This window comes from Natrix helvetica (genome assembly GCF_964273705.1).
Source record: "Natrix helvetica genome assembly, chromosome: 3".
In the NCBI taxonomy this organism is placed as follows: Eukaryota; Metazoa; Chordata; class Lepidosauria; order Squamata; family Natricidae; genus Natrix; species Natrix helvetica.
In genome coordinates this window covers 150648784-150663575 of record NC_138549.1, presented here as the reverse complement: position 1 = coordinate 150663575, position 14792 = coordinate 150648784, and the positions used below count along the sequence as shown (strand labels likewise).

General features: G+C 44.3%; 1 protein-coding gene across 1 annotated transcript in view; it reads right to left on the bottom strand.

The window, feature by feature from the left end:
- MATN4 (matrilin 4) overlaps positions 1-14792 on the bottom strand; it is a 71991-nt gene that overhangs the window by 6400 nt on the left and 50799 nt on the right. Inside the window, exons 6-10 of the mRNA XM_081947553.1 lie at positions 10394-10516; positions 9502-9624; positions 8909-9031; positions 6717-6839; positions 3785-4198 (exon numbers count right to left, since the gene is read on the bottom strand). Coding sequence (XP_081803679.1) covers positions 3785-4198; positions 6717-6839; positions 8909-9031; positions 9502-9624; positions 10394-10516 — 906 coding nt within the window. The remainder of the gene's footprint in view (positions 1-3784; positions 4199-6716; positions 6840-8908; positions 9032-9501; positions 9625-10393; positions 10517-14792) is intronic.

The following is a 14792-nucleotide window of genomic DNA, read 5'->3' as shown; positions in this document are numbered from 1 at the left end:
AAAATGTGGCATGGCCTTACTATCAGGACATGTCGTATTTTCGGGGAAACTTCACAGTGCTTTATAGCCCTCTCTAAGCGGTTTACAGAGTCAGCATATTGCCCCTTACAGTCTGGATTCTCATTTTACCTACCTTGGAAGGATGGATGGCTGTGTTATGTTAAATATTAAGACAATGCTAATATCAACTACCATGCTTAATGAATTCACTGCTAATAAAGAATAGAAGATAGTAAATAATGTTGTTTCCTTTGGTTTAGGAATAGAGAGAAATGTAAAGAAAGAAAGATAACAACAAATTGGATATTCAAATTATAGATTTGGAAATAGTTGCTAAGAGTACCATGGAAACACCAATAAATCAGTTCTGGACCAAATAAAGGCTAATTGTTTCCTTGAGTCATAATTTGCAAGGAGAAATTCCCACATTGGATATAGAATGCAAACACTTGATATGTTGGAAAACATAACAATGTTTGACAAGATTGAGGGGAATAACATGGTGGATGGACATGTGGAGAGATATCACTTAAACATCCATGGAAAAGCTGCAAATTGTCACTGAAGCAAAACAATATAGGGGTTACTTATACATACAGGTTGTCCTCAACTAACAACCAACTGGTTAGGATTCTAAAGCAAGCAGACATCTACATTGAGTAGCAGCAATACGGACACAGAACATAAAAAGCATGAATATGGGAAAGCTAAAAAGTCATATATGGACTAACTACACATTAGGCATCAGTGAATTGAAATGGGCTGGAATCCCATTCTGACTTGGAGTCAGAAGCCCACACTGTTTACTATTCGGGATATGAAAAGCAAAGGAGGAGGAGTATCATAGTCAGGATGGATATAGCAATCTGTAGCTAAACAATATCAATTAGACTTCATGAACAATCCTTCAATATGAAGATTATCTAGGTCTATTCTTCAATCGCTGATCAGAGTAGGCTGGTGGCTTTTGTAGTTTGGTAGTTGCAGGATCCATTCTGGTCCCAGTGACTGACTCAGATTGGATCCTGCTACATTATCCAGGGACACACATATTTGCCTTTGTTCGTATCATGTACAATTTGAAACTGACAGAACAAGATGTGCTGCTTGTGGTTAAAGACAGCTGAAAACAGCAGGAAGGGAAATGTAGATGGACTGTGCAGCATAGCAAACAGAAATGAAGCAAAGAATGTTTTATCAATCCAACAACTGCTTAATTGCTAACATAATTTTCAAACAACCAAAATGACCCGTACATACAGATGGGTGCCCACATATTAAATTGACTTTTATTCATACAAGGAGGTTTTTAAAAAGCCTAGTAATAGCAGTAAAGCCACTCTGAGTTAGCCTGAGGTAAGATGGGTGGCTAATAAATTTTACAAAAAAATAATATAGCCAGGGTCTTATGTACTATAGAACAGATCTCGGCTGTTGTGTGTCACCTGAGATTACAATGTGAGGCAGACAGCCATATAAATTATTTAAATGAACAAATAAGTGTATATCTACAAAGAGTTGAGTCATGTACACAATAATCTTCCCCGTGAGACTCTGAAAATGAAAGTTAGAAGAAGAATAGAAGGAGTATTGACACTTTTAAACTTTGGGGAAGTTTCCTGGGAATGCAAACCCAATAAAATGAATAAATGGGTCACAAAACAAATCAATGCAGAATTCTCACTCAAGATACAAATCACCAGATTCAAATTATCATATTTTGGACATAGGCAAAGAGCCAGTTCTTTTGAGAAATCCCTATTCACTTTGTCACACTTAATGCATTTGGTTATTCTTGGGGGAAAAGCAAGGGCAGAAAGTCTGGATCAGCTTCAGTGAGACATAAGGCATTTGAATCCAAAAATAACACTGGCAATGGACAAAATATTTTTTTTTCTTAGTTCTAGGTTCAGTTTGCAAAACATGAGCAGTCTATCTGTTTCATCACTTGGAATTTTAATAACTGCCAAGAAAGCAGTATCAGTATCTCAGGGTTTTTCTTTTCTTTTTACATACTATTAATCTGAAACTCTTAGACATTTTTCCTTTGGCAATAACAGAAGGAAATTGGAGAATTGACTAATTAGCCACAAACACCTGGCTCGAAAGAGATGGAAGCAACATAAGGAAACTCCTTCAATATGAAGATAGTTAATAATTGTTACTTTTAAAGGAATAAAATAGGAGGAGGTATCTGAGAATCTCGCTTGACCAGGATTGAAAACTTGTTGGAATAGAATAACAGAGTTGAAAGGTACCTTGTAGGTCTTCTAGTCCAACCCCCTGCTTAGGTAGAAAACCCTACACCACTTCAGACAAATGGTTATCCAATCTCTTCTTTAAAACTTCCAGTGTTGGAGCATTTGCAATTTTTGGAGGAAAGTTGTACCTGATTAATTGTATTTAACTCCCACCATCCCTGATCAATTTGAATGAGGAACTAGAGTCCAACAGCTTCCAGCTGTTGTATTCCACCCCATGCCCAGCTGGACAATCTAGTTCTAAAATAATGGCAACATCCTATTTTCCATTTCAAATATTAAAAAGTTTGTCTAAATTTATACAATTGAGTCTTTCATTACTTGATGCTCTCTAGATATGTTGTGCACCTCTCATAAATTTCAGCTGGAATGCTGGGTAGGATTTTTGAGAGTTGGACATCTGGAAGACCATATGGAAACACTGTGAGATCAGTAAGTTGCTAATTATTTTATTAAGTCCTGACATTGGAAGCGGCAGATAAATTATTCTGCCACTGGATAAATGATCAATGTGCTATGCAAAGCTTTCAAGAAATACTTTAGTTTGAAGGCCTAAAGCATCATTTCTCAGCTCTCCTGGAGACGATAGAAATTCCATACAACAGTTCCTATAGTTGGAAGAGCAGTGGAACTGCTGATTGAGGCGTTTCAAATCTCTTGGTTAAGAACTGCACTGTTTCTGTGGCACAAAGCACCTCAATGACGTGAAACCAAACCACTTCACACAAGCTTAGTGATCAAGCTGCTGTTCAAAAGAAAGCTATAATTTAGTATATCTCTGTCATGGGTTATAGCAAAGTGTGTCCATTTGGGAGGTGTTCTCAAGGATTAAACCAGTTCAGAGCCCTTTATTATACTATTTATATCACTAGCATCTATGCAATTATGAATAATAGTGTTGCAATCCATTAAACACATTGTAAACACAGAAAGAGCTAACGTGTTATAGAGTTTAAAGTACCGCACTATGATAGGGCAGATCCAAGCACAATTACACCATCAGTCATGGAAACTCAAGGGTTTACTATGGGGCAGTCATTCTTTTGCAGCTCAACGTCTCTTGCAAGGTTGTTGATGTGAAGGAGAATTGGACAAAAGAATCAGAATTAGAATAACAGAGTTGGAAGGGACCTTGGAGGTCTTCTAGTCCAACCCTCTGTTCAAGCTCAAGGAAACGCTATACTATTCCAGACAAGTGGCTGTCCAGTCTCTTCTTAAAAGCATCCAGTGATGGAGCACCTACAACTTCTGAAGGCAAGCTGTTCCACTGGTTAAGTGTTCTCACTGTTAGGAAATTTAAATTTTTAATTTAATTTTAAAATTGTTATTGATTTATTGATTTAAAAATTAAAAAATAAATGTGATTTTTTTTAAAAAAAATTATTAATTTAAAATTTAATTTCATTTTTAAATCTGTTTTATTATCTTAAAATTTTAACATTTAATTTAAAGTGAGAGAGCACTATATATGTATGCTACCTTCAACAATGCAAATATATCACACTTTCCATTAATTGCCTTACCTGATTCTTTGGCTTTTCTAGCCCATTCTGAGATGTCATCCTGAGAGCGTCCATCCGTAAAGACCAGGCCAATCCTGGGAATGTTCTGAGAAAGAGGCCGGGCACCTTCTGCCTCAGAGAAGCTGTGTTCCACCATGTGCTTGAGGGCCAGGCCAGTCATGGTGCCCCTTTCCATGTACTGCACTCTTTGAACAGCTTCCTTAACATCATCTGCTGTGGTGAATTGGTCGAGTGGGAACTCAGTGCGTACTCGGCTAGAATACTGAACCAGCCCCACATGGGTGCCTTGAGGAGACACGTCCAGGAAATCCACTATCTGGTTGACAAATTGTTTCACCAGCTCAAAATTTTGGGGCCGGACACTCTTAGAGCCATCGATGACCATCACCAAGTCAATGTGCCCAGCCTTGCACTCTATTGCCCAAGGGGAAAAAAAGTTGAGATGAGGCTGTTTTGATTTTGACTTCAAGAAAGAAAAAGAAAAGAGAGGCAAGTCCCTGTCAGCAGGGGTGGACTGCTGCAGACTCAGATGGGTTCAGAAGATCCTATAGCTAGGATTCTGCCCAGTTTGGTGAACCCCCAAATGCCACCCCTGGCTGGCCATGCCCATCACACCCCTACCACCTCGCCCCACCCTGTCCCTCCCAGGAGTCTCCACGTGGCCCATTCATCATGCCAGGTAAGTGCAGGGCCCGCACAGAGGTTCAAGGAGCAGGGAAAACAGGCCTACTGGAAGTTCCGGAAGTCCAGAAACAGGCTTGTTTCCAGCCTGTAGTCCTTGACTTACAATCCTACATTTAGCTATTGTTTAAAGCTACAATGGCACTGAAAAAGGTGACTTACAACCAGTCCTTGCACTTAAAATTGACACAGCATCCCCATGGTCATATGTTCAAGACCTTGGCAACTAGCATGTATAATAGCATGCATGATTGTTGCAATGTCCTGGGATCATGTGGTCACAATTTGCAACCTTTCCTGTTGGCTTCTGACAAAAAGTCAATGGGAGAAGCTGGATTCCACTTAATGATCACACAATCCACTTAATAACTGTACTGACTTGCTTAACAGCCATGCAAAAAAAGTTGAAAAATCAGGCATGACTCTCTTACCAATTGCCTTGCTTACCAACAGAATTTCTGGTCCCAAATGTGCAGTGGTGGGTTCCTAACCATTTTACAACCGGTTTGCTGAGCCCGTGCCAGACATGTGCTGTGCACGTGTGTGCAATTGAGCTAAAATTAGTCAGAAAAAAAAGGAAAACAGCTGAGGAGCAGCAATTCAAGCTGCTGCCCCGGATCAGCTGGACTTTGGAAGCTGGAATAAAGGTAAGTATAACTCTGGGGCGGGCAGGCAGGCCCACTTTTTTTAAAAAAACAGAGAACTGGTTCACTCTCTGTTTGAAAGCAGCACTACCAGTTCAGGAGAATCGGTCCAAACCAGTAGGAACCCACCTCTGCAATTGTGACCGTAAATTGAGGACCATCTGTATTATTGCTTCTGATCTTTTTGTGTGTTTCTTTGTCATAGAAGATATGGTTGTTCCTTTACCTACTCATTGAATATCAGAGTGGGGATGAAGCAGTGGTTCAAATTCACCTTTCTGGAAGTAATTTAGTTACCACAGAGCACCGACTTCTCAGTTAAACAGGCAAGTTCACATATGCCAATAGGATTCAGACCACTACAATCCAATCAGAACATGTGAAGCCAAAATAGTCAAGGCAGTTCCTCTATCACTCACAGAGGCTGCTAAGTAAAAAGGAATCCAAATACACAGAATCACCACTGGCATAACTTAAATCAGATTCTCTGCATCCAGATTACTGGAATTTTGTCTGACTTTCTTCCAGACACTAGCTCATATTAGGTCAACCTTTGTTTTTCCTACTAACCCTTTGGGGTTGCATGCGAACCATATCTGTCTCTAACTCTAGCCAAGGCTGATACATTGAATATGTTTATACATCAAAATCTTTGCATGCCCCTTCATTGAATTGTACCCTAAGCTTTCTGCTAGATCAGTGTTTCTCAAACTTGGCGACTTTAAGTCCTGTGGACTTCAACTCCCAGAATTCCCCAGCCAGCTATGCTGGCTGGGGGATTCTGGGAGTTGAAGTCCACAGGACTTAAAGTCGCCAAGTTTGAGAAACACTGTGCTAGATTATAGGGGAATCAAGCAGTCCTTTCATTCTTTCACCACAAATCCTAAAAGCATTTCTCAATCAAATGCATTTTTGTCTTCTTCAAAGTCATGGTGCTTACTCTGGGACATCCAATAAGCTCCAGAAAGTAATATAACTGTCACGATGACTCTAAGTTTTACCAAATCATTTATGATTTAGTATGCTGGCTTAAAATGTCTCCAAGGATCAGAAACACATCTCTGAATTCAGTTCAGAAAAAATAGGTAAAAGTAAAGATTCCCCTCTTATATATGTGCTAGTTGTTCCCAACTCTAGGGGGCGGTGCTGATTTCCGTTTCAAAGTGGAAGAGCCAGCACTGTCCGAAGATGTCTCCGTGGTCATGTGGCCGGCATGACTAAATGCCGAAGGCGCATGGAACGCTGTTACCTTCCCACCAAAGGTGGTTCATATTTTTCTACTTGCATTTTTACATGCTTTCAAACTGCTAGGTTGGAAGAAGCAGGGACAAGTAACAGGAGCTCATTCCATTACGCGGCGCTAGGGATTTGAACCACCAAACTGCTGATCTTCTGCTCGACAAGCTCAGCTCTTAGCCACTGAGCCACCCTTACTCAGTAAAAATACCCACTAGCAAAAGTGATGGCGCTCATTCAAAATGCCACTCTTTCTTGTCTGCTATCTCTGGAATAATCTCTATGGCTACTTTTAATGAGATGCTTAGCTGGGAAAAATACCCAATACATTGGAGGAGCCTTTCATCAAGCACAAAGACCTTGATACTCACTGTTACAGGTCTTCTTATCTGCCTGTAGTTGCTGACCTTCTGGGCAGACACAATGGTAAGAGCCAGGCGTACTGAGACATTTAAATTCACATCCATGCTCTACAGTATTGCAGAGATCATTGGCTGAAATACCAATAAGAAGCATGTCATGTATCACTCAGAGAATATATTTTGCCAAATAGGGTAACCTTTATATGTGTCAAACTACAGTTGGCTTCCTCCACAGTTAGAGTGGAAATAGCTGTATTATGACTGAATGGTGACTTGTGCAGTACTGTAATAGATACAATATTGTTTTTATTGTTGTTAGTCCTGGTTTTCTCAAATATCTTCAGAAATAAACATGAGTATGTCTTTAACAAATATCCAGGTTGGTTCACCTAAATGTGTAGGGACCATGTGTCCTTTATTATATAAGATATCCTTTATTTCAGAAAGTTATAGTTTACATTTGTTTAATTACTTATTTTCCCAGTTTGCTCTTGAATTTCCCTTTGTAAAGCAAAGTTATAAACATAAACAATTATTTTTTCTTATCCTTTTGAACTGCTTTCAGTTTCAGATCTTTTTTCCAAATTTATTCTTTTTATTTTTTTCAAGACAGTGGAGTCACCTTATCTATAGGTAATGCTGAAATATCCTATCCTTAAGAGGATGGTAAGAAACACCCCATACAAGTCTCATAACTTGTACAAAAGTGTTCCCCACATTTTATTTATTTTACAAAGTGCCATAACATCTGCTCAGGCAACTTAGGGCAGTATGTATGATATAACATAATCATTGCAACACAACCACCACTACCCACCATAATCATACTGAAAATATACATGATAAAATATTCTACCCATCAATTTAACTCTGAAAACTTGCTTAAATAGCAAGGGGAGAGGGGAGGAGAGGGGAGAGGGGAGGAGAGGAGAGGAGAAGGGAAGCTTTTCTAGGGAAAGTTGGCCTGCCATAGAAAAATCCTGCCTTGTAGCCCATCAACCCTTCATCTCTAATAGAAACAAGCCCTCTCCCAGCCAACTCATAGGATGGACAGAATCATTCTGAGAAAGACAGTTCCTAATAAAACCTGAATCACAACAGAGAGCTTTATGGGTAATTATTGGCACTTTGAACCTGGCCCAGAAGTTTATCAGCAAACAGTGCAGGTATTATTCTGGTGTTCAGGTGTTATTCTGAATAGTGAGTTTCGTCAGCTAACATAGTCATTCCATTCTGGACCAGTTTCAGCTTCTGAACTGCCTTCAAAAGTAGCACCAAGTGAAGCACACTGCAACAATCCAAATATTTGGTGGTAAGGATATGATTCAGTGCTTCCGGGAGGACGTAAGTGGCATACCAGCAAAATATGGGCAAACATATAGCCATAGTTTCTATCTGCAGTTTCAGGAGAAGGATTACCCCACCTAAACTAATCCTGGAACCAAAATTTCTTAAAAACCCAGAATTTTGAGACAGACAGTATATCCAGCTTGCTGGGGCTTGTTTCTTTCCACCCAGTCCATCAGAGGCTCCAGACATTGGTTCAAGATTTCCATAACAGCTCTCCCTAGGCATGGAATGGTGGTATACCACCAAATACCATCAACCTATGGATGATACCTCTCATGAAACCAAAGGATTATTTCTAACAGGGATTTTTTATAGATGAAATATTAAATATACAAATAACATATTTCTCAATGCTTCACAATATTCCAAACTTTTAAAGAGCACCTTTTGTATTACAGTCATTTATTATTAATCCAGAGCCGTGATGGCGTGCATGCTAGAGGGGGCATGTAGAACCCGCTCTGCGGGCCTCTGAGCCGTCACTATAGTTCAGCTCCAGTGTGCATCTGTGCATGCCTCCCGCCGGCCAGCTAGTTTTTGGGTCTCTGCCGTGCATGTGCAATGGGCAGGGGGGAGAGCGGGCGGGTTGCGGCATGCACAGGAGTTGTGCGCATGCGGTGATGTGTGGGGACATGCATGCATTGCATTAGGTGCATGCTTTCAACACACAACTACAAAAAGTTTACTCATCACTGATCTAGAGCATCAGAATCATATTCATAACCCAAGTGGATGACTATTTGCACAACTCTGCTAGTCTAATTCTACAGATCATTTGGCCCATTTAAGTGTGTGCTATATGTGATAGATTAAAGCATACAAAGCCACAGCCAGCCATATATAAAATGTACCTTGGCAAGTTTTGCCATCTGCCTGCAAAGTGAAGCCATCGCGACATCGGCAATAATATCCATTGACTATATTAACACAGTCATGCTGGCAACTGTGGTTGTTGAAATTGCAGAAATTGATCACTGAAAGAAGAAAGAAACCATTAGAGGACCTCACATGTGCAATAAAACAACCTGCATTGTTGATTTTAACCCAATGGCTGGACTCAAGATCCAGCATTTGCTGCAAACATTTTCCTTCCTGTAAGATGGCTCCATTTCCTTTGCATCAAACAACACTGGCATAAAATACAGGAGAATATATTTAATACAGTGTGGAAAGCTTGAGATGTCCCAGAAGTTGTTGAACTACCATAAGCACCTCCCTTTCCTTGGCCAGCAGGGTTGAGGCTCCTGGGAATTCTAGTTCAACAACATCAAAGGGCCCACAGATTCTCCTTTTTTCTATAATTTAATGAGGACAGAAAAGATCCCAGCATTGCAAGGAAGGGGTGACCTTTTTCACTATGCCACCTTACCACTTAAATTTCAACAGCAGCTGCAGAATGGTTATTTCTCCCTATAGATGCTGAAGCAATACAGATTTTACTCACTGCTACAGGTCTTCTTGTCTTGGTTAAGCTGGTAGCCCGTCCGGCAACGGCAAGTGAAGGTGCCTTGTGAATTAACACACTGGTGCTCACAGCCATGTCTCTCATTAGCACAAGCATCAATGACTGCAGGAGTAAAACAGAGTTCAGAGTTTGAATTTCAGAGGAAAAACCCAGAGGAGTGTTTCCTACTGGGAAAACTAACAGAGAACCCAATCCCAGTTTTGCAAAAAGAGGGAAAAATGACTTCGATACAGATATATGTTCTAGTTTATTACTTTCACATTAGCTGCAAGCATTTATTTCTGTCCATAAGCAGCACTTCAGACTCTCCTGTTGCTATTTCCATTAACAAAGAACTCACAGACATGCAGAAAGAGATAAAATTTCCAGATGACACAGCTTCTGATTTTTTTTCTTGTACCACTCAGCAATTTTGTAAAACCAGCTCCCTCCAATGACACCTGTCTCTGAACCACAGATTTTTTAAAAAACAAAATAATCTAGACTCTAGTTTGTTTAACTAGCTAGAAGATACTGTACATACATGAGCACTGATTTCTTTAAACACTACGTTGGGTACCATAACTAATACATAATCAATGACTATTAATTGTGTGTATGTGTATCAGTAGTGGGTTCCTACCGGTTCGGACCAGTTTGGCCAAACCATTAATGGTTTGGCAGCCTGGTGGTTGGAACCGGCAGTGACTCAGACCTGCCACGCCCCTGAACTGTTTCTCAACTTGTTTTTGGCTTCTGTGCATGCCCAGAACAATTTTTATTGTACTGGGCATGCATGCGCAGCACACATCAAGCACGCCCAATTTTCAACAACAGCTGCAGAATGGTTATTTCTCCCTATAGCTGCTGAAGCAATGCAGATTTTACTCACTGCTACAGGTCTTCTTGTCTTGGTTAAGCTGGTAGCCCGTCCGGCAACGGCAAGTGAAGGTGCCTTGTGAATTAACACACTGGTGCTCACAGCCATGTCTCTCATTAGCACAAGCATCAATGACTGCAGGAGTAAAACAGAGTTCAGAGTTTGAATTTCAGAGGAAAAACCCAGAGGAGTGTTTCCTACTGGGAAAACTAACAGAGAACCCAATCCCAGTTTTGCAAAAAGAGGGAAAAATGACTTCGATACAGATATATGTTCTAGTTTATTACTTTCACATTAGCTGCAAGCATTTATTTCTGTCCATAAGCAGCACCTCTGACTCTCCCTTTGCTATTTCCATTAACAAGGAACTCACAGGCATGCAGAAAGAGATAAAATTTCCAAATGGCACAGCTTCTGATTTTTTTTCTTGTACCACTTAGCAATTTTGTAAAACCAGCTCCCTCCAATGACACCTGTCTCTGAACCACAGATTTTTTTAAAAACAAAATAATCTAGACTCTAGTTTGTTACATACATGAGCACTGATTTCTTTGAACACTACATTGGGTACCATAACTAATATATAATCAATGACTATTAATTGTGTGTATGTGTATCAGTGGTGGGTTCCTACCGGTTCGGACTGGTTTGGTCAAACCAGTAATGGTTTGGCGGCCTGGGTGGCTGGAACCGGCAGTGACTCAGACCATTGCTGCATAACAGCCAGATTATTATATGAAACTAATAACCTATCCAAGGTCAAGGATGCACCTAAAGAACTGGCTTTGGGCAGAATTTTTCTTCTACAAAAACAATATAGGATGATGTTTAATGTATTGCCCTCAAACGATGCTCAACTTGTTTTTGGCTTCTGTGCATGCCCAGAACAATTTTTATTGAAAAGGAGGAGGAGCTTCCAGCGATGGCGGTCGCCTCTTGAGCTCCAGGAGCACCATGGAGCTCCCGACCGGGTAGGGGATTGCTGCCGGCCCCCATATCATCGAAGGGGGCCGAGAGTTGGATAACCCGACCACCCAGGCATGTTTCGGGCTTGTTTTGGCCCGCCAGGGTGGTCGGTGAAGATCGGAGGGAGAAGAGGATCGGAGGGCTGTAAACAGCTAGCGGCAAGGAGAGAACAATGGCGATGGCGCGGTGCGGCTGCGCGGTGCGGCTGCGCTGGCGGCGCTGGAGCCGAAAAATGCCGAAAAAGCCGGAAGAAAGTAAAGAGGAGGGGGCGAGAGGCTCCCGAGGCACTGAAGACACCGGAGAGACCCCAGAGACATCGAAGGGCACAAGGGGAGCAACGGAACGTAACGGGATGCTGGAGAGACATCTGATAGGTGAGAAGGACTGGGAAGCAGCCGGAGGCAGCTTGAAGAGGCAAAGGGAGATGGCTACGGCCATGGACGAATGGAGGGAGCCGCAGCCAGGGACTCCTTTGGGATATTTTGTCGCTCCTGGCTGCTCCCATAGCCCTCCCGGGCCCTGCTGACTCTAGAGGGTCAACCCTAGGAGCTAAGCAGCTGGGCCAAGAATGCCCCCACCCCCCATCCATCAGGGGGGCTACATCCACCTGGAAACAGCTGAGCTGAATTATCATCTACCCTTTACCATCTTCTACCACCTTTGCTTTCCCCCACCATCTGGGATATTTAATCATCTCTTGCCTTCCCCCCCCCTTCCTCCAAGTACCAAGTACCACCTGGATGCTAAAAAAAAACCCGCCCTCCATTGAGACTCTAGCCCTACCGGCTATTAACTATTAACTTTGTATTATCTGCACCCTTACCCTACTGGGACTGTTAACAACTTATCAATTTATTCGAGGTCAGACCTGCTCCGCCTGCGGGAGGCCCCTCTCTCGCAGGTATGGCCCTTGGCTCTCTCAAGGGCCAGCCTTGATGACGGGTTTGTGAACCCCGAGAGGTGGAAGAAGAGGAAGCTGAGGGGCTTTTTATCCAAATGTTTTATATTGTTTTTAGGGGGTTCTGGGAAGGGGGGGGATAACCAGGCCAGGAGGGAAGCCAGTGCCAGATGAACAGGTGAGTCCAGGAGGGAAGTGAGCGGAGTGGGGGGGGAGAGGGAACAAGCTATTCCAGTAGAGGGTTGTTTTATTACAACGGTCGCGGGGAGGGGGGGATGCGAGGACAAGAGAAGATCACAAGGTCGGTTGGGAGACCATGGCTGCTGGCTACGCCCGGTCGTTTGTACCAACCCCCGCAACCTAGGTGGTCGGGAACTACAGAGACAGGGCCTGCGGCTGATGCTTTGCAATGCAAGGTCCGTGACCAACAAGGCCCCCCTCATTAATGAGTTGATCTCTGAGGGGGAGCTGGACCTTGCAGGAATAACGGAGACCTGGTTGGGTCACGAGGGTGGTTTACCCCTCGTGGAAATGTGCCCACCGGGTTTCCATGCGTTCCATCAGCCTCGGGCCCTGGGTAAGGGTGGAGGGGTGGCGGTAGTTATACGGGATGGTCTAGAGCCGAGGGAGTTCACTGTTCCTCAGATACCCGGGTGTGAGTCACTTGGTGTGAAATGGGGCCCAGGGAGGCAGTGGGGTCTGCTGATTGTATACTTGGCTCCTCGCTATATGTCAGCAGCCCTGCCCGAGCTCCTCGAGCTGATCTCGGAGACGGCGGTGGAGATCCCCAAACTTTTAGTTATGGGGGATTTCAACCTGCCGTCGACGGGAGCAGCATCCGAGATGGCTCGGGAGTTCATGGCTTCCATGACAGCCATGGGCCTGACCCAACTAATTCAGGGCCCCACACACGAAGGTGGCCACACACTGGACCTTGTTTTTGTATCTGAGCAGTGGACGAGTGATCTGGGAATAGGGGATTTAGATATTACTCCCCTGTCATGGTCAGATCACTCATGTCTCTGGCTAGACTTCCCTGGCGCTACCCCCCACCGCGAGGAGGCAGAGCCAGTCTGTCCAAGCTGGTACCGCCCCAAGCACCTGATGGAACCACATAGGTTCCAGACGGAGCTTGGGCCATTACCTGTAGCCCTGACCCACGCTCGGTCGGAGGACCTAGTGGCCGCCTGGAATAGGGCGACGGCTGGGGCCTTGGACCGGGTTGCGCCTTTGCGACCTCTCATACGGCAGCAACCCACCCGGGCTCCTTGGTACACCGAGGAGTTGAGGGTGATGAAGCGCCATAGGAGACGTCTAGAGAGCAGGTGGAGGTCCTCACGCTCCGAGTCTGACCGAAAACAGGTAAGAGCCTATTTACGGACCTACCTTGTGGCATTGAGAGCGGCCAAACGTAGACATTGTGCCGCTCTTATTGCGTCTGCGGATAACCGCCCTGCCGCCCTGTTTAGGGTGACCCGCTCCCTCTTGGTGCAAGAGACGCGGGGGGCACCCTTACAGGGAAGAGCAGAGGAGTTTGGAGAATATCTGCAGAACAAAGTCGTTCAGATCCGAAGCAGATGGGCCCCCTCCAGTGGTCTGGACGGGCCGTCAACAGCGAGTCTTGTGAGTCCACTCTGGGAGGAGTTTGACTCTGTTGCCCCCGAGGATTTGGACAGGTTGCGTGGACGGCTGCGACCCACCACATGTTCATTGGACCCGTGTCCCTCCTGGCTGGTACTGGCATCCTGGGAGGTGACACGAGGCTGGCTTCTGGGCCTGGTGAATGCCTCGTTGGGTGAGGGATCCTTACCAACTGCCTTGAAAGAGGCGGTGGTGAGGCCCTTACTCAAGAGGCCTTCACTTGACCCAATGGAGCTAGCTAATTATCGTCCAGTCTCCAATCTTCCCTTTCTGGCGAAGGTTGTTGAGAATGTGGTGGCGCAGCAATTTCCTCGTCACCTCGATGAATCCGACTATCTAGACCCACGCCAGTCCGGCTTCCGACCCGGGCACAGCACAGAGACAGCCTTGGTTGGTTGATGATCTCTGGAGGGCCAGAGATAGAGGTTGCTCCTCTATCCTGGTCCTATTAGATCTCTCAGCAGCTTTTGATACCATCGACCATGGTATCCTACTGCGCCGGCTGGAGGGGATGGGAGTCGGAGGCACCGTTCTACGGTGGTTCGGCTCCTACCTCTCCGGCTGGATGCAATATATGTTGACAGGGGGGCAGAGATCGACCCTGAGGCTACTCTCTTGTGGAGTGCCGCAGGGGTCGGTCCTCTCGCCCCTTCTGTTCAATGCATATGTGAAGCCGCTGGGCGAGATCATCCATGGTTTTGGGGTTGAATACCATCTGTACGCTGATGATACCCAGCTGTACATTTCAACCCCAAGCCACCCCAACGAGGCTGTCGAAGTGATGTCCCGGTGTTTGGAAGCCGTCGGGGTCTGGATTTGGGACAACAGACTCAAACTCAACCCCTCCAAGACTGAGTGGCTGTGGCTACCGGCACCTCGGTTCAGCCAGCTGACCCCATCGCTGGC